The following is a 20,634-nucleotide window of genomic DNA, read 5'->3' on the forward strand; positions in this document are numbered from 1 at the left end:
ATTTCTTTATAGCTGACTAGTTTTAATCAATTGTCGTACTTTTAATCTGGTGTGTAGTTTCTTTACAAAACACAAATAATATATAAGACTGATCCCGAATTACACTAGCGTTTCACAATATTCCCTGCACATGTATAACCGATGTAAGCAATGTATAGTTTTCTGAATTTGTATAACGTTTACAATATTTATGTAACAAATCCAAACACAATGAAAAAAAGAAAGAAACTTGTCATTGTGAAATATTTCTCGTCTGTATTTCCTTAATTTGTGGTGATATGACAAATTCAATCATCGATCACCCGGCCACACAAAAGCACGTACCTTATGAAAACGAGTCTCACTAATCATTGACTGTGTCTGGCGATCATTTTTTGTCATTAATGATATAAAATTTTCATAATGAAAAAACAGCTCCTTTGATGTAATGATGTCACCAGGTTCTCGTGTGAAGCACAAATACTCCTCTACAAATAAGCTCAGAAATGGGCACTTGATTCCTATTTTTACTCCGTTGATGAGTTTGCGTACGTTGCCTTTGCTAGCCATCTTGAAATAATAAGACTCACTTGTCATGAATTTGACTGGGTGGAACGATTTGCGTAAAAATCAGAATGTGGGTGATAAATATACACGAGTATTCAATAAATAAATAAAATAAAATGTAATGTTACTACTATTCATGTGTATATATGTTCATTTTATTTTCTTCGCATAATAAATATATAAATGCAAATTCAATTAAAAACATAATTTTGCCTTCAATTTGTCACCCACTCTGGAAAGGATAATGGTTGTATACCTTTCACACGTGATTACATTCAGAACGACACACATAATTGAATGACCTTGGGTTTCAGAAACCACGGCATATAATTTCTGAAATGGTCTAATACATTCGCGTTCGTTCTCAACGCAATTTAAACACTGTTGCAAATTTCTATTTTGGTCTGCGTCACCTAGATGATGACCTATTTTTAGCACAACATCTACACGTGTGTACGACAAGAGACAAAAGTTGTCGCGTCCGTGCACCAGCACGTAATTACTTTTCAATTTAGCCACTCCACAGGACCGTTAGTTTACTAGTAAATGATCAAATATTTTTTTTTCAAATCAACATATTTGCAAACACACACACAACAGTGCGCAGAAAATTAGCTTTTATAAAATGAATAATAACCCGTTATGATAGTAACGAGGTCCGAACCGAATTAAAGATTATATATATATGTATATGTGCTGCAACATGCTCGGTAGTCAGTAGGCGCAAGTGGTCGCGCATTTTTGGGGGGCGCGACTGCCGCTCACTTCCCCGCTGGTAGTGGAACTTTGAATTCGGCTCGAACTCGAAGCGTTATAGTAGAGCCTACACATAATTTTTAAGATGGCACCTTGAAATAACATTCTTGTGTGTGTTACAGTAATGTATTTTGAGAAACTTGTCATAAAAATCACTTCTTTTAGAACAATTCCTTGGTACGCAATGATAAAAAAAATGCATTATTTAATTTCTCCAAAAAACAAATTTATGAAAAAAGAATCACTATAATTTGTCGAGTCGAGTGTGTGGTGACAATTCCGATTTGCTAAAGTTAGCTTCCATTATAATATTACCCAGACAAAGTTATCAGTCTAACAGTGAGTCAACTGGACCTGGGCTACTTTTAGACTTGATCAAATTGAACACCAGCTACTCCGTGCATAGGATGAAGTAAGACTACGAGAGATTTTCTGTAATATACATCGGCGAGGGCTTCATATCAGAAGAGTTCGACTAGGACTTAAAACTCCGTGACCAATCGTTGCCGTCGTATAAGGATCGGGAAAAATTAAGATCAAATAATGCATAACGCACTTACGAGCATTTTGAAAATCAGTAAAACAAATATCAATACACACTCGTTCACTCATCCTGTAGAAATTTGCAAGTAATCACTTTTATACGAAAATGAAGTCCATCTCCTAACGTTGATGTTCACGAAAGTGTCCTACGGTTGACCGATCATGACCTTGTATTTGTTATCAAAATAATTGGTCACGTCAACATATGGTTGTGACGTTGTTTTCTATTTGCTTGGCTAAATACGTCCATGCAACGAAATGTTTTTAACGTTATTCATTATATATCAAAGGGAACAGATGGAATCGCGTTACATTGATAAAACCAACAATACTTAAAGCAATAAAGGGTGTGTTATGTGGTATGTAATATAGATTATTGTGGGTCATTATAATAATAATAATAATAATAACTTTATTGCATCCTTAGAAATACAATGTTTCTATCAGTTAATAGCAATACGATGGTCATGATGACTGATCACGATTCTTGAGAAAACATATAGATATGTGATATATTTTAAGGAATTTCTCAGGAAAGAGTACCTTTTGCACCCACCACTAATCCTAACACTAACTTTCACCCCTCAATTAATTTGTGAACGTCCACTCTAGATATAACTGTAGATATACTTGGGAGGGCATATGCAATCAAATTGGGAAACGCAGGAGGGTCGGGTAATAGTGTTTGGTTTAGAAACTTATTCCATTTCTTATACATTTGAAATCCTTCAATGAGTCTTGTAAACAATTTTGCACGCAATTCTTATTTGGAAAGCAGACCTATGCCACAATTTTCAAACGAAAAATGTTATAAAACACGAGGGCAACCTTCAAACTTATTTTGATGCTAAAAATACGGGTTTCACCTATGGTCATAATTGTCCATCGGAAACATTCTATCTCGGGTAACATTTTCCATTCGATTATACCACTCAATATCAGGTGCTCTATAGTTCTCATCGTTCATTTCTCATATGCAAACTAATAAACATTTACAGTTACACTGGTTAACCTGTTTGTATAACAATGTAACCGTGGTGTTTACTAATATACATAACAATAGGGAAGCTTTCATAAACAAACAATATACAAGGTGTTTCGTGCAAATCGCCCAGTTTTAATTTCAAATTGCCCCCTCCCTTCTAATGCAATGCTATCTTATTGCTGTGGTGATGAAATATTTGGGCGTGGTCATTTTTCGTATTTCGATGTTTTTGTAATACGATCTCCGTAAATCGAATAATTGACAGTCTCTCTTATTGCTACAATTTCACTAGTATTTGAGACGTCGATCCCATGCATTTGCATAATACTGTCACCGCTACTACTACAAGACTGAAACTCTTGTAGGGCACTCGCGTATGAGCGCAATAGATATGGCAACCTCAATCAGCGATCTCTCAGCCAACGAAAAATCTGCTCTAAAACTCAAAATTTTGGAAAAACGAATAGTTTGTGGCAAGTATGGGTGTTGGGTTTGGAGTGGTTCTACAAGCAGAGGGTACGGGACTTGTAGGATAACTCCGAATGGAGCAGTTCGTACTGTCCATCAAATTAGTTTCGTTGTGCATGGTGGAATGCTAAATCCGTCTTTAGAAGTGTCACACCTGTGCCATACTCGGGCGTGTTTTAACCCTTTCCATCTTGTACTAGAAAGCCGAATCCAGAATAATAGCCGTAAGAGTTGCGTGAGTGGATCGTCTTGCTGGCACCGCCCGTCATGTTTGATCTGATCAATAGACTGTGGTCTCCACGAGACCCAAAATGAAGATAAGGTAGAACGCGATGTAATCATAATTAAACTTGTATGTGTGCGTTATTTCCCCCCCCCCCCACTGAGTGCGGGCGCTATATTTTACACGAACACATCGCCCTGAATTTTCGTCAACCGTGAATTTGTCTTTCTATATTAGATAATGTCAACGAAAGCAGCTCAAACAAATGCCGAACAGGGTTTGCATTCAGCAACTGGTACTGTTTCGTTAGAAATATAATTTAAACGAAAGAATCTTGTGATATTACGCATCGAATATGATAAAGGGTCAAAATTGCATTCACGTATTAGGTCATTGAATGTGTCCGAATATATGGAACCGATGATCGATACTGATAATTGTTAATACCGCCAAACATATGTTTTGTATGTAAATTGATTTAAGTTACGTTTCGTTACGGGTTTATTAAATGCATTCTTGTGTTATTGCCTGAGTGTGAAAGTTCCGCGATTACCGTGTGATCGTAACTGTACGAGTCCTACGGATTCAACATGAACCAAGCATTTAGATGTAGACGTTTTTTTCTTTTTCTATTTCTTTTGCCAAACACTAGTATAATGTTCACGTTGATTGGTATGTATCAAACAAAGAACAAACTCAAAATATATCACTGTAAGCCGCTGTGACAGATCGTAAAATTAATACACGGGAAATTGGTCCGAACTCCCGTAAATCATAGTTAAAATGATTGAGATTTGATTCTTTATGAGAGCGAGTGTCATTGTAGCATGGACTTGTATAATCATATGCATAGTTATAGTGACTTGAAAAATTATCAATATGGTAATCACGCTGAGAATGAGGATAGGATTGTGATTGGTACTCATAGTCACGACGAACAATGAGTTTGGGCGTCTCTTAGCCAGTGCTAAACACTGTTTCATCCTTACATGGACGCAACTCGGACTAGCCTATATGAAAACATATGAGATTAGCTTAAATTTTAGCCCGTGCTTGGTGTAGCCAGATGACATAGTTAGCGCACAGTACCCAACAGCCAGTTGGGGAACGCTGTTGTTCTAAGGTGTGAATCGCATACAGTGCGCGTTGCTCTTCAGTGGGGAGACAGCGGTGACGTCATATCATTCTCGTTGGGAGCACTTCTGTTCTGTGTCACGTCTACAAATATTGCGTGTTTTTAAGTAAAGTCGGTAAATTTTATTTAAAGTTACAAGTCTCTATGTGATCATATCGGTTTCATGAAAATGCACGTGTAGTTTAAAATTCATATTCATTATACCACGACGGAAAGTTTCAACCCTGGTAAATCGCGTTACCACACCCAAAACAATCACATTCTTTATTTGTGATTTAATACTTGAATTGTTGGATAATATTTATTAATTTATGCATAAGTGCCGAGGAGATGTTCATCTCAGTGGAGGAACTGTGGTTAGCGATACACATGCAAATTATAGTTTACATTAAACTTTTGACTAGTACTATATAGTCTACAGTACTTCGAGATTAAACTGGTTTCGTATTATTGTAGGGTCTATAATTCTAAACTACGTTGTTGGAATCAGAATTTTGTAACTTACACGAGGTCGAGGAAAAGTTATCGTCATTATCAACAACTATATAAATTGATCTGTGAGTTGAACAGCCCATTTAATTATGTCTCCCATGATGCACCAGTGCTAAACTGGGATTGTGGAACCGCGAACCTCAGGTTGCATATTTGTTTCTTTAATATATTCACAAGGTCGTACACAAATGCAACGTCAACTTCCTCTGTCAAGGAATGTGAATCTTTGTGCCACGCTACACTTAGTACGCATATGTATTGAACGATGGCCGTACGTGGAGGATTCTGTTATAATACCTGGTCATTTGAACAACCATGGGCTCATAGAACAGTTCAAAGACTACCTCGTAAAGGGTTATATAAACGAAAAGTAACTATCACGAGAAAGTTTGCAAAATCTACTACAGCGAGGAAAAACAGAGCATTTCCTTTTGTTGACCGGATGTCGCTCTCCTGTTCGTGTAACAATGACTGTTTAATCCAAACAGGCGTTCGAAATATCAGAATGATTCGCCGTGATTTTGACCTTAAATGCTATGATGAGCAGAATCTCATTTTAATACAACTAATGGATATACGGACGGTACGCCGATACAATTCACGCACTTATCATATTATTGATGTTACAATGAACAGAAAGCGTATCTGCCGTCTGGGATTTTTGAAAATCTTCGGAATCAGCAAGCAACGTATTGCAACTCTTATGGGGAAAAGAAGACCACTTTCGACAATTCAATCCGACCGCCGCGGAAAACACGGACTGCACCACAGATCTGTTGACAGACAATGCGTTATGGACATCGACAATCATATGGCAAGTTATACATTCGAATCCCCCCATTATTGTAATATTGGAAACACTGAAACAAAATATATGCCAGCTTCAAATAGTATTAGTAGTTGCTATCGCGATTATCTGAAGAAACAACGAAATAATAACAGACGATACGTTTCCTTTTCAACTTTTCGAACACACGTTTTAAAAAACATTGATATCCATTTTAAACGGCCTCGGCGAGATACTTGTCAGCGATGTGATGTGATGGCCAAAAAAATTAAATATGCAAGAACGACCGAGGACAAACGGCGTTTCCAGAAGGCCCTACAGGATCATTTGTCAATTGCCGAAACACATTATGGTAATATAAATTACGATTTTACAGTTTTGGCAATGAAACCACCCGACACACAAAACTGGGAAATTCCCGAAGTATTTTCGTAGCGGACTGAATTTGATCTCATCATGTGTTCAACCGCCGAGGGAGGGCACTATGTTACAGAAGACGAACCACTTGCTCTGCAATATAAATGCGTGGTGGTTAGTTGGAAACAGACATCTTGCTTGTCGGAACTAAAGATGGATAATTTTTGTTCAACGAATGACGTTGCTGTATTTCACTTAGATTTCTCAAAAAGCCTTCCATGTCCAAAGGTAAGACATATTAGTTTTAATGTTAAATTACATGCTCTCTATAATGCCGTACACTTTCATGTTGTTATCTAGATTACTTCACATAGAATTTGATTTAGATTACTTCATATAAAATAATTCTAGCATGAAGGTGGGATATTGCTTATTTTTTTTTATTATCGGATAATTTGATAATTATAGATTATAGTACCATATGTTTATCAGGGAGCTCGCGATTCCAAAAATCCTGATTAAGACCCAACATCAAGCCTGTCTAATATCGATCTAATATCGGACGTAAATTTCCATATTTAAACAGTCGATAAATTATTGATATCATATCGATCCCTGCTTTCCTCAGCTGACCAAAATTGATGATTCGAATTACCGTTCATAGACGATATATCATATCTAGTGCCTTATCTGATCTATTTGTTTATTTCAACCACTAGGTCTCCACTCAAGACTGGCACTTTCGCAGTAAATTACATCTGAGATGTCTTGGAGTGGACGTTGCTAAGACAAGAACTTTTCATTGTTTTCTTTGGGATGAAATGAACGGAGGTAAAGGTCCAAATGAAATCATCTCTGCATTCCAAAGCCTTCTCGTGCAACAGAATATAACCTCACGGCATGCTATTTTGAGTTCGGATAACCATCCAGGTGAATATCTTTTTTATATATAGTATATTTGTGCTAGACAATAATTTCGGGCATTGAGTGACAAGTTTGTCTTTCCTGACTTTCTTTTTTGCCATTTGCAGGTGAATGTTTAAACAATAAATTTATGTGGTATCTTCAGAGTTTAATTGACCAGGGAACTTTCCAGCGAATAGATTATAAAACGCTGTTAGAGGGACATTCATACAGCTTTGCAGATCGTCACTTTGGGCTGATTGAAAAGAATTCACGGAAACACGATGTCATAGAGCTTCCTACAGATTGGTTAAATGTGATAGAACAGTCGTCATTTGCGGGCCACTATAAAGCCAAACTGTTGACAATTGATGACATTTATGATTATTCTTCATACTTAAAAAATGAGTTTACATACAGGTACAAAGATGTCAACGGAATCAAATTTTCGTTTGACGAGGCTCACTATTTTAATTTTGGAATTGGTGAACGATTAATTGATGGTACTGTCAAAACATTTTCTCATCCGGAAACAGCCTGGGTGCGTAAGACTCTTGATCCGAAAGAAACTCCGATTGTTGTGTCGTTCAGGAAAATTAAGCAAATGACAAGAATAACAGATTGTCATTTACATACTCTTAGTAGAGAATTAAAACCATTGCCTGGAAAGGTGTTTCAAGACGTGAATGAATTGGCGATAAAATATTTATCCCCACGCGCACAAGAATGGTATCAGGCTTTGCCAAAAGTCACGGAATCGTAAATATTTGCATATACAAATGTGTGTATTTGTGGTTATTTTTAATAACATTGTACGTGAAATTTTCTGATCTTATCTTTGCAAATAGTAATTTTAATATTTAGTAGACCCGGTAACGCAGTCTACTGATCAATGGGCATTGCAACCACTATATGGGACTTGTGTGACTTGAAGGAAACACAATAAGAAGTTTTATATATATGACAAATTAGTTGTATTTTTACCAAAAACTAAATGATAATTGTAGAGGTTGGTAATTTGCGAGAAGTGCTCACTATTTTAAATAAATACATGTATGTAGACGAACAAGTTTTCTTATTTTTTATATATGTTTCTTCACGGGTATACTTTGTAAACACACTTACGTTCACCCCTGTCAAGAAGGACCCATATATCATTTCAACGAATCACGATAATTTGTAATAATGATTAGCATACCCATTTGAAGTATTCCATGTTGCATTTGTCAAACTATTTCTGTAATTGTAACTCCCTAACATTGCTTGATTATTTCATTGACAACATTATTTATATACAAAGTCAAAATATATATTTTACCCCCCAATGGGACATGACATATCACATATGTTTTAAGTCAATCTAACGCCTACCCGTCCTTGACAAAGACGACAAGCGTTTTTCGAATTCTTGACATAGCAACATCTGTTTCCTGTCTTTGAGACAATTCTGAATTGAAAACCGAAATTCATGACCATCCCTTAATTTGCACTGTCGTGGATATTAGTTGAATACCATTAAAACAAGCTATCAATCGTCACTTTCAGATTAGTAGAGCAGATGTTACATATTTTAACAAAAACGTGCCCTAAAATCACATTGTGAGTGTCATGTTTGGTACTCTCATGTAACCAGCAGCACGAAATCATTTAGTCAGGACACAAATTGTCAGCTGCCCGTGTTGTTTGGCCACAACTATTTTTTTATTGACTCTGGTAGTATTCTGTAACTTTCCCTGGAACCTGGAACTTACTGGTACAGGGCACAATCTCCCCCACTGTGTGAGAGGGCGGACATTACTAAATTATACTGTATAGCCACCGGTATTCTGGTATCGGAGTGATCATTATAAATTCCAATATGCATCGGATAAAATGCAAACCGTGATTAATTAATTTAGATCTAAATGAGTTGTTTTATCTTCATACTACGATCTCCCTCCGGCTTGGGTAGCCGATTGTCGCTGAATCAATACGCATGCGCGTATGCTTTTCTTAGCACGATAATGAGCCTCGATTTCGCATGCATATACGCCCTTCGTCAACTTTCGACAAATCACGAAAATGAACAAATTAAATACATACAAGTCTTTTATTCACGATAATTTGATCAAATAAATGTTTACACAAAAAAACCTTAAATAGTATGATTGACTAGTTGCGAGAAGACATTAACAAACAAACGAACGTCACAACAAGCTCAGACTGACCAAGACGCAGTTGGGTTACTTTTGTTTTGTACACTACGTCAGCAATGGTATTGGCTAACAAGACAGTAGTTTTAAAAGCAATGCAGCTTTCAGGAAAACACTAGTAACAAACTTAGAGGCAAATTGATTGCCGCACTGCTGCACTGTCAACCAATTTAGTCGTTAAATTGCTTACTTTGTGTGCGAAGTCAAATCCAGACGAGAACGGAAGAATGATGAAATGAGCTTAAACAATGCAATGGTAAGTTTACGAAATATAATGTTATAATATAAGAATCTATGTGTGAGTAGATCGAACAACGAAGATTTTTTCAGCCAGAGGACGAGTATCATTCACGTCTTGAATTGGCCAATGGGCGTTCCAGAATTACCATATTATATGCCATTAGTATATACATAACCGACCAATCTTGGACTTTATATTTCAATGTGTTGGTCAGGGTTCTGACCCTGTGTATTTTTCGGTGGGTACCGTTTAATTTCATTACCCTGGCTACGTGTTAAAATGGTTATGAATTCATTTTGGATAAGTACGTACATAACCGACCAATCTTGGACTTTATTTCAATATGTTGGTCAGGGTTCAGACCCTGTGTATTTTTCGGTGGGTACCGTTTAATTTCATTACCCTGGCTACGTGTTAAAATGGGTCTGAAGTCACTCTGGATAAGTACGTACATAACCGACCAATCTTGGACTTTATTTCAATATGTTGGTCAGGGTTCAGACCCTGTGTATTTTTCGGTGGGTACCGTTTAATTTCATTACCCTGGCTACGTGTTAAAATGGGTCTGAAGTCACTCTGGATAAGTACGTACATAACCGACCAATCTTGGACTTTATTTCAATATGTTGGTCAGGGTTCTGACCCTGTGTATTTTTCGGTGGGTACCGTTTAATTTCATTACCCTGGCTACGTGTTAAAATGGTTATGAATTCATTTTGGATAAGTACGTACATAACCGACCAATCTTGGACTTTATATTTCAATGTGTTGGTCAGGGTTCTGACCCTGTGTATTTTTCGGTGGGTACCGTTTAATTTCATTACCCTGGCTACGTGTTAAAATGGTTATGAATTCATTTTGGATAAGTACGTACATAACCGACCAATCTTGGACTTTATTTCAATATGTTGGTCAGGGTTCAGACCCTGTGTATTTTTCGGTGGGTACCGTTTAATTTCATTACCCTGGCTACGTGTTAAAATGGTTATGAATTCACTCTGGATAAGTACGTACATAACCGACCAATCTTGGACTTTATTTCAATATGTTGGTCAGGGTTCTGACCCTGTGTATTTTTCGGTGGGTACCGTTTAATTTCATTACCCTGGCTACGTGTTAAAATGGGTCTGAAGTCACTCTGGATAAGTACGTACATAACCGACCAATCTTGGACTTTATTTTGCATGCAGGTAAGGTACACCTACAGACATAACTGTGGACATAATATGCTTATACATATGTACTAAAACGTTAGTTAACATTTAATATCAGGCAATGCATTGGTTCATTACCCTGGCTACGTGTTAAAATGGTTATGAATTCATTTTGGATAAGTACGTACGTAACCGACCAATCTTGGACTTTATTTCAATATGTTGGTCAGGGTTCTGACCCTGTGTATTTTTCGGTGGGTACCGTTTAATTTCATTACCCTGGCTACGTGTTAAAATGGGTCTGAAGTCACTCTGGATAAGTACGTACATAACCGACCAATCTTGGACTTTAATTCAATGTGTTGGTCAGGGTTCTGACCCTGTGTATTTTTCGGTGGGTACCGTTTAATTTCACTACCCTGGCTACGTGTTAAAATGGTTATGAATTCATTTTGGATAAGTACGTACATAACCGACCAATCTTGGACTTTATTTCAATATGTTGGTCAGGGTTCTGACCCTGTGTATTTTTCGGTGGGTACCGTTTAATTTCATTACCCTGGCTACGTGTTAAAATGGTTATGAATTCATTTTGGATAAGTACGTACATAACCGACCAATCTTGGACTTTATATTTCAATGTGTTGGTCAGGGTTCTGACCCTGTGTATTTTTCGGTGGGTACCGTTTAATTTCATTACCCTGGCTACGTGTTAAAATGGGTCTGAAGTCACTCTGGATAAGTACGTACGTAACCGACCAATCTTGGACTTTAATTCAATGTGTTGGTCAGGGTTCTGACCCTGTGTATTTTTCGGTGGGTACCGTTTAATTTCACTACCCTGGCTACGTGTTAAAATGGTTATGAATTCATTTTGGATAAGTACGTACATAACCGACCAATCTTGGACTTTATTTCAATATGTTGGTCAGGGTTCAGACCCTGTGTATTTTTCGGTGGGTACCGTTTAATTTCATTACCCTGGCTACGTGTTAAAATGGTTATGAATTCACTCTGGATAAGTACGTACATAACCGACCAATCTTGGACTTTATTTTGCATGCAGGTAAGGTACACCTACAGACATAACTGTGGACATTCAGTTCTTTTTATTTAGATCATGGCAATTTTTTGGTCAGAGCGCCCTCTAGTTTTGTGGAGAATCATGTTCATTTGGAATGCTCTGATTGGATGGAAGTTCAAGCCTAGCAAGGTGTGATAGAATTGGCCTGTTATGTTCAGATTCAAATAAGCATGAACCACTAATTTGACAGGGAAGTGATACTTATAATGCAGCAAGCTGTTCTAATTGCTGTTGTGGTAGAGTTTTTCTATTTTCCTGTCAAATGCATTTATTGGTCCACTGAAAAATGAAAATAATGTTCCCTGTAACTTAGACTCTTATTGATCAAGGCATTTTAAAAATCATGGGTGTTAACTCCCCTCAAGTTATGACCCGTTGTCCCCTACAGAATAATGGTTGCATCTAATATTAAAATAAAGATGGCGGAGTATAGCGTTGATTCATCTCGTTCTACTCTGGATTACTTGGAGTCAATAAAGATCCTAGAAAGTTAGTATTTATATGCCTGTGTGTTTTTTGTTTGTTTGTTTTTTCACTGTCTTTGACTTTCCCAGTATGTTTGTTGCTGTTGACAACAATTCAGTCCTCTGCCAGGCTTCAGTCAATGTTTTTCTTCACTACCTACCCAACTCCTCGTCGGGCACTATGTAGCTGGTGTGGTATATTTATCACAGACAGTAGGGCAATTGTCACATTTAGTGCTCCAAGAAAATATTCTCTGTCCATGTGTATTTATATAAATAGATGCAGTTTCTTTGGCTTGAATAACGATCACTGGCTTCGTACATACAGGTATACTGGTTTACCTGTTTCTAGTTGAAATATAGCCAATCTTATTAACCAAGACAGTTGGACATTTGCCACATGTCACAACACTCATTTCCAAGTGCCATAGCTTGAAACAAGTAGTCAAATCTGATATTGGCTGGAGCTTTAGTTTATATGGACATGGTAAATGGCAAACTAGATGGTCAGAAAGTAATAAAAATAATCACAGCTTTACTCCACCCACCCCACTATGAAGTAAAAGGCTGTTTATAAGGCCATGTATGATGGTTTCATTTTTCTTATGGAAAACAATTTTAATTAAAAACTTCTATGCTCCTGTACCCAACCGTGGGGGTTCATCACACTAAACAACAGGTGTCACTATTACTAAGATAAATGTACTTTTTTTTCATTAAAATTACTGAATGCTTATACATATGTACTAAAACGTTAGTTAACATTTAATATCAGGCAATGCATTGGTTCATTACCCTGGCTACGTGTTAAAATGGTTATGAATTCATTTTGGATAAGTACGTACATAACCGACCAATCTTGGACTTTATTTCAATGTGTTGGTCAGGGTTCTGACCCTGTGTATTTTTCGGTGGGTACCGTTTAATTTCACCACCCTGGCTACGTGTTAAAATGGGTATGAATTCATTTTGGATAAGTACGTACATAACCGACCAATCTTGGACTTTATTTCAATGTGTTGGTCAGGGTTCTGACCCTGTGTATTTTTCGGTGGGTACCGTTTAATTTCATTACCCTGGCTACGTGTTAAAATGGGTCTGAAGTCACTCTGGATAAGTACGTACGTAACCGACCAATCTTGGACTTTAATTCAATGTGTTGGTCAGGGTTCTGACCCTGTGTATTTTTCGGTGGGTACCGTTTAATTTCACTACCCTGGCTACGTGTTAAAATGGTTATGAATTCATTTTGGATAAGTACGTACATAACCGACCAATCTTGGACTTTATTTCAATATGTTGGTCAGGGTTCAGACCCTGTGTATTTTTCGGTGGGTACCGTTTAATTTCATTACCCTGGCTACGTGTTAAAATGGTTATGAATTCACTCTGGATAAGTACGTACATAACCGACCAATCTTGGACTTTATTTCAATATGTTGGTCAGGGTTCAGACCCTGTGTATTTTTCGGTGGGTACCGTTTAATTTCATTACCCTGGCTACGTGTTAAAATGGTTATGAATTCATTTTGGATAAGTACGTACATAACCGACCAATCTTGGACTTTATTTCAATATGTTGGTCAGGGTTCTGACCCTGTGTATTTTTCGGTGGGTACCGTTTAATTTCATTACCCTGGCTACGTGTTAAAATGGTTATGAATTCATTTTGGATAAGTACGTACATAACCGACCAATCTTGGACTTTATATTTCAATGTGTTGGTCAGGGTTCTGACCCTGTGTATTTTTCGGTGGGTACCGTTTAATTTCATTACCCTGGCTACGTGTTAAAATGGGTCTGAAGTCACTCTGGATAAGTACGTACGTAACCGACCAATCTTGGACTTTAATTCAATGTGTTGGTCAGGGTTCTGACCCTGTGTATTTTTCGGTGGGTACCGTTTAATTTCACCACCCTGGCTACGTGTTAAAATGGGTATGAATTCATTTTGGATAAGTACGTACATAACCGACCAATCTTGGACTTTATTTCAATGTGTTGGTCAGGGTTCTGACCCTGTGTATTTTTCGGTGGGTACCGTTTAATTTCACCACCCTGGCTACGTGTTAAAATGGGTATGAATTCATTTTGGATAAGTACGTACATAACCGACCAATCTTGGACTTTATTTCAATGTGTTGGTCAGGGTTCTGACCCTGTGTATTTTTCGGTGGGTACCGTTTAATTTCATTACCCTGGCTACGTGTTAAAATGGGTCTGAAGTCACTCTGGATAAGTACGTACGTAACCGACCAATCTTGGACTTTAATTCAATGTGTTGGTCAGGGTTCTGACCCTGTGTATTTTTCGGTGGGTACCGTTTAATTTCACTACCCTGGCTACGTGTTAAAATGGTTATGAATTCATTTTGGATAAGTACGTACATAACCGACCAATCTTGGACTTTATTTCAATATGTTGGTCAGGGTTCAGACCCTGTGTATTTTTCGGTGGGTACCGTTTAATTTCATTACCCTGGCTACGTGTTAAAATGGTTATGAATTCACTCTGGATAAGTACGTACATAACCGACCAATCTTGGACTTTATTTTGCATGCAGGTAAGGTACACCTACAGACATAACTGTGGACATTCAGTTCTTTTTATTTAGATCATGGCAATTTTTTGGTCAGAGCGCCCTCTAGTTTTGTGGAGAATCATGTTCATTTGGAATGCTCTGATTGGATGGAAGTTCAAGCCTAGCAAGGTGTGATAGAATTGGCCTGTTATGTTCAGATTCAAATAAGCATGAACCACTAATTTGACAGGGAAGTGATACTTATAATGCAGCAAGCTGTTCTAATTGCTGTTGTGGTAGAGTTTTTCTATTTTCCTGTCAAATGCATTTATTGGTCCACTGAAAAATGAAAATAATGTTCCCTGTAACTTAGACTCTTATTGATCAAGGCATTTTAAAAATCATGGGTGTTAACTCCCCTCAAGTTATGACCCGTTGTCCCCTACAGAATAATGGTTGCATCTAATATTAAAATAAAGATGGCGGAGTATAGCGTTGATTCATCTCGTTCTACTCTGGATTACTTGGAGTCAATAAAGATCCTAGAAAGTTAGTATTTATATGCCTGTGTGTTTTTTGTTTGTTTGTTTTTTCACTGTCTTTGACTTTCCCAGTATGTTTGTTGCTGTTGACAACAATTCAGTCCTCTGCCAGGCTTCAGTCAATGTTTTTCTTCACTACCTACCCAACTCCTCGTCGGGCACTATGTAGCTGGTGTGGTATATTTATCACAGACAGTAGGGCAATTGTCACATTTAGTGCTCCAAGAAAATATTCTCTGTCCATGTGTATTTATATAAATAGATGCAGTTTCTTTGGCTTGAATAACGATCACTGGCTTCGTACATACAGGTATACTGGTTTACCTGTTTCTAGTTGAAATATAGCCAATCTTATTAACCAAGACAGTTGGACATTTGCCACATGTCACAACACTCATTTCCAAGTGCCATAGCTTGAAACAAGTAGTCAAATCTGATATTGGCTGGAGCTTTAGTTTATATGGACATGGTAAATGGCAAACTAGATGGTCAGAAAGTAATAAAAATAATCACAGCTTTACTCCACCCACCCCACTATGAAGTAAAAGGCTGTTTATAAGGCCATGTATGATGGTTTCATTTTTCTTATGGAAAACAATTTTAATTAAAAACTTCTATGCTCCTGTACCCAACCGTGGGGGTTCATCACACTAAACAACAGGTGTCACTATTACTAAGATAAATGTACTTTTTTTTCATTAAAATTACTGAATGCTTATACATATGTACTAAAACGTTAGTTAACATTTAATATCAGGCAATGCATTGGTTCATTACCCTGGCTACGTGTTAAAATGGTTATGAATTCATTTTGGATAAGTACGTACATAACCGACCAATCTTGGACTTTATTTCAATGTGTTGGTCAGGGTTCTGACCCTGTGTATTTTTCGGTGGGTACCGTTTAATTTCACCACCCTGGCTACGTGTTAAAATGGTTATGAATTCATTTTGGATAAGTACGTACATAACCGACCAATCTTGGACTTTATTTCAATATGTTGGTCAGGGTTCTGACCCTGTGTATTTTTCGGTGGGTACCGTTTAATTTCATTACCCTGGCTACGTGTTAAAATGGTTATGAATTCATTTTGGATAAGTACGTACATAACCGACCAATCTTGGACTTTATTTCAATGTGTTGGTCAGGGTTCTGACCCTGTGTATTTTTCGGTGGGTACCGTTTAATTTCACCACCCTGGCTACGTGTTAAAATGGGTATGAATTCATTTTGGATAAGTACGTACATAACCGACCAATCTTGGACTTTATTTCAATGTGTTGGTCAGGGTTCTGACCCTGTGTATTTTTCGGTGGGTACCGTTTAATTTCACCACCCTGGCTACGTGTTAAAATGGGTATGAATTCATTTTGGATAAGTACGTACATAACCGACCAATCTTGGACTTTATTTCAATGTGTTGGTCAGGGTTCTGACCCTGTGTATTTTTCGGTGGGTACCGTTTAATTTCATTACCCTGGCTACGTGTTAAAATGGGTCTGAAGTCACTCTGGATAAGTACGTACGTAACCGACCAATCTTGGACTTTAATTCAATGTGTTGGTCAGGGTTCTGACCCTGTGTATTTTTCGGTGGGTACCGTTTAATTTCACTACCCTGGCTACGTGTTAAAATGGTTATGAATTCATTTTGGATAAGTACGTACATAACCGACCAATCTTGGACTTTATTTCAATATGTTGGTCAGGGTTCAGACCCTGTGTATTTTTCGGTGGGTACCGTTTAATTTCATTACCCTGGCTACGTGTTAAAATGGTTATGAATTCACTCTGGATAAGTACGTACATAACCGACCAATCTTGGACTTTATTTCAATATGTTGGTCAGGGTTCAGACCCTGTGTATTTTTCGGTGGGTACCGTTTAATTTCATTACCCTGGCTACGTGTTAAAATGGTTATGAATTCATTTTGGATAAGTACGTACATAACCGACCAATCTTGGACTTTATTTCAATATGTTGGTCAGGGTTCTGACCCTGTGTATTTTTCGGTGGGTACCGTTTAATTTCATTACCCTGGCTACGTGTTAAAATGGTTATGAATTCATTTTGGATAAGTACGTACATAACCGACCAATCTTGGACTTTATATTTCAATGTGTTGGTCAGGGTTCTGACCCTGTGTATTTTTCGGTGGGTACCGTTTAATTTCATTACCCTGGCTACGTGTTAAAATGGGTCTGAAGTCACTCTGGATAAGTACGTACGTAACCGACCAATCTTGGACTTTAATTCAATGTGTTGGTCAGGGTTCTGACCCTGTGTATTTTTCGGTGGGTACCGTTTAATTTCACTACCCTGGCTACGTGTTAAAATGGTTATGAATTCATTTTGGATAAGTACGTACATAACCGACCAATCTTGGACTTTATTTCAATATGTTGGTCAGGGTTCTGACCCTGTGTATTTTTCGGTGGGTACCGTTTAATTTCACCACCCTGGCTACGTGTTAAAATGGGTATGAATTCATTTTGGATAAGTACGTACATAACCGACCAATCTTGGACTTTATTTCAATGTGTTGGTCAGGGTTCTGACCCTGTGTATTTTTCGGTGGGTACCGTTTAATTTCATTACCCTGGCTACGTGTTAAAATGGGTCTGAAGTCACTCTGGATAAGTACGTACGTAACCGACCAATCTTGGACTTTAATTCAATGTGTTGGTCAGGGTTCTGACCCTGTGTATTTTTCGGTGGGTACCGTTTAATTTCACTACCCTGGCTACGTGTTAAAATGGTTATGAATTCATTTTGGATAAGTACGTACATAACCGACCAATCTTGGACTTTATTTCAATATGTTGGTCAGGGTTCAGACCCTGTGTATTTTTCGGTGGGTACCGTTTAATTTCATTACCCTGGCTACGTGTTAAAATGGTTATGAATTCACTCTGGATAAGTACGTACATAACCGACCAATCTTGGACTTTATTTCAATATGTTGGTCAGGGTTCAGACCCTGTGTATTTTTCGGTGGGTACCGTTTAATTTCATTACCCTGGCTACGTGTTAAAATGGTTATGAATTCATTTTGGATAAGTACGTACATAACCGACCAATCTTGGACTTTATTTCAATATGTTGGTCAGGGTTCTGACCCTGTGTATTTTTCGGTGGGTACCGTTTAATTTCATTACCCTGGCTACGTGTTAAAATGGTTATGAATTCATTTTGGATAAGTACGTACATAACCGACCAATCTTGGACTTTATATTTCAATGTGTTGGTCAGGGTTCTGACCCTGTGTATTTTTCGGTGGGTACCGTTTAATTTCATTACCCTGGCTACGTGTTAAAATGGGTCTGAAGTCACTCTGGATAAGTACGTACGTAACCGACCAATCTTGGACTTTAATTCAATGTGTTGGTCAGGGTTCTGACCCTGTGTATTTTTCGGTGGGTACCGTTTAATTTCACTACCCTGGCTACGTGTTAAAATGGTTATGAATTCATTTTGGATAAGTACGTACATAACCGACCAATCTTGGACTTTATTTCAATATGTTGGTCAGGGTTCAGACCCTGTGTATTTTTCGGTGGGTACCGTTTAATTTCATTACCCTGGCTACGTGTTAAAATGGTTATGAATTCACTCTGGATAAGTACGTACATAACCGACCAATCTTGGACTTTATTTTGCATGCAGGTAAGGTACACCTACAGACATAACTGTGGACATTCAGTTCTTTTTATTTAGATCATGGCAATTTTTTGGTCAGAGCGCCCTCTAGTTTTGTGGAGAATCATGTTCATTTGGAATGCTCTGATTGGATGGAAGTTCAAGCCTAGCAAGGTGTGATAGAATTGGCCTGTTATGTTCAGATTCAAATAAGCATGAACCACTAATTTGACAGGGAAGTGATACTTATAATGCAGCAAGCTGTTCTAATTGCTGTTGTGGTAGAGTTTTTCTATTTTCCTGTCAAATGCATTTATTGGTCCACTGAAAAATGAAAATAATGTTCCCTGTAACTTAGACTCTTATTGATCAAGGCATTTTAAAAATCATGGGTGTTAACTCCCCTCAAGTTATGACCCGTTGTCCCCTACAGAATAATGGTTGCATCTAATATTAAAATAAAGATGGCGGAGTATAGCGTTGATTCATCTCGTTCTACTCTGGATTACTTGGAGTCAATAAAGATCCTAGAAAGTTAGTATTTATATGCCTGTGTGTTTTTTGTTTGTTTGTTTTTTCACTGTCTTTGACTTTCCCAGTATGTTTGTTGCTGTTGACAACAATTCAGTCCTCTGCCAGGCTTCAGTCAATGTTTTTCTTCACTACCTACCCAACTCCTCGTCGGGCACTATGTAGCTGGTGTGGTATATTTATCACAGACAGTAGGGCAATTGTCACATTTAGTGCTCCAAGAAAATATTCTCTGTCCATGTGTATTTATATAAATAGATGCAGTTTCTTTGGCTTGAATAACGATCACTGGCTTCGTACATACAGGTATACTGGTTTACCTGTTTCTAGTTGAAATATAGCCAATCTTATTAACCAAGACAGTTGGACATTTGCCACATGTCACAACACTCATTTCCAAGTGCCATAGCTTGAAACAAGTAGTCAAATCTGATATTGGCTGGAGCTTTAGTTTATATGGACATGGTAAATGGCAAACTAGATGGTCAGAAAGTAATAAAAATAATCACAGCTTTACTCCACCCACCCCACTATGAAGTAAAAGGCTGTTTATAAGGCCATGTATGATGGTTTCATTTTTCTTATGGAAAACAATTTTAATTAAAAACTTCTATGCTCCTGTACCCAACCGTGGGGGTTCATCACACTAAACAACAGGTGTCACTATTACTAAGATAAATGTACTTTTTTTTCATTAAAATTACTGAATGCTTATACATATGTACTAAAACGTTAGTTAACATTTAATATCAGGCAATGCATTGGTTCATTACCCTGGCTACGTGTTAAAATGGTTATGAATTCATTTTGGATAAGTACGTACATAACCGACCAATCTTGGACTTTATTTCAATGTGTTGGTCAGGGTTCTGACCCTGTGTATTTTTCGGTGGGTACCGTTTAATTTCACCACCCTGGCTACGTGTTAAAATGGTTATGAATTCATTTTGGATAAGTACGTACATAACCGACCAATCTTGGACTTTATTTCAATATGTTGGTCAGGGTTCTGACCCTGTGTATTTTTCGGTGGGTACCGTTTAATTTCATTACCCTGGCTACGTGTTAAA

The 20,634-nt window shown here is 37.6% G+C and overlaps 1 protein-coding gene across 1 annotated transcript; it reads left to right on the forward strand.

Moving 5' to 3' along the window:
- The first annotated feature begins 6,477 nt into the window (after positions 1 to 6,477).
- On the forward strand, positions 6,478 to 8,061 carry LOC146726065 (uncharacterized). Its single transcript, XM_085496297.1, has 3 exons — positions 6,478 to 6,580; positions 7,012 to 7,222; positions 7,324 to 8,061. The coding sequence occupies exons 1-3, from the start codon at positions 6,506 to 6,508 to the stop codon at positions 7,956 to 7,958; spliced, it is 921 nt and encodes a 306-aa protein (XP_085352423.1). The 5' UTR covers positions 6,478 to 6,505; the 3' UTR covers positions 7,959 to 8,061.
- Positions 8,062 to 20,634: the final 12,573 nt, after the last annotated feature.

Source organism: Saccoglossus kowalevskii, unplaced genomic scaffold, assembly GCF_978046115.1.
Source record: "Saccoglossus kowalevskii unplaced genomic scaffold, keSacKowa6.1 SCAFFOLD_95, whole genome shotgun sequence".
Taxonomy (NCBI): Eukaryota; Metazoa; Hemichordata; class Enteropneusta; family Harrimaniidae; genus Saccoglossus; species Saccoglossus kowalevskii.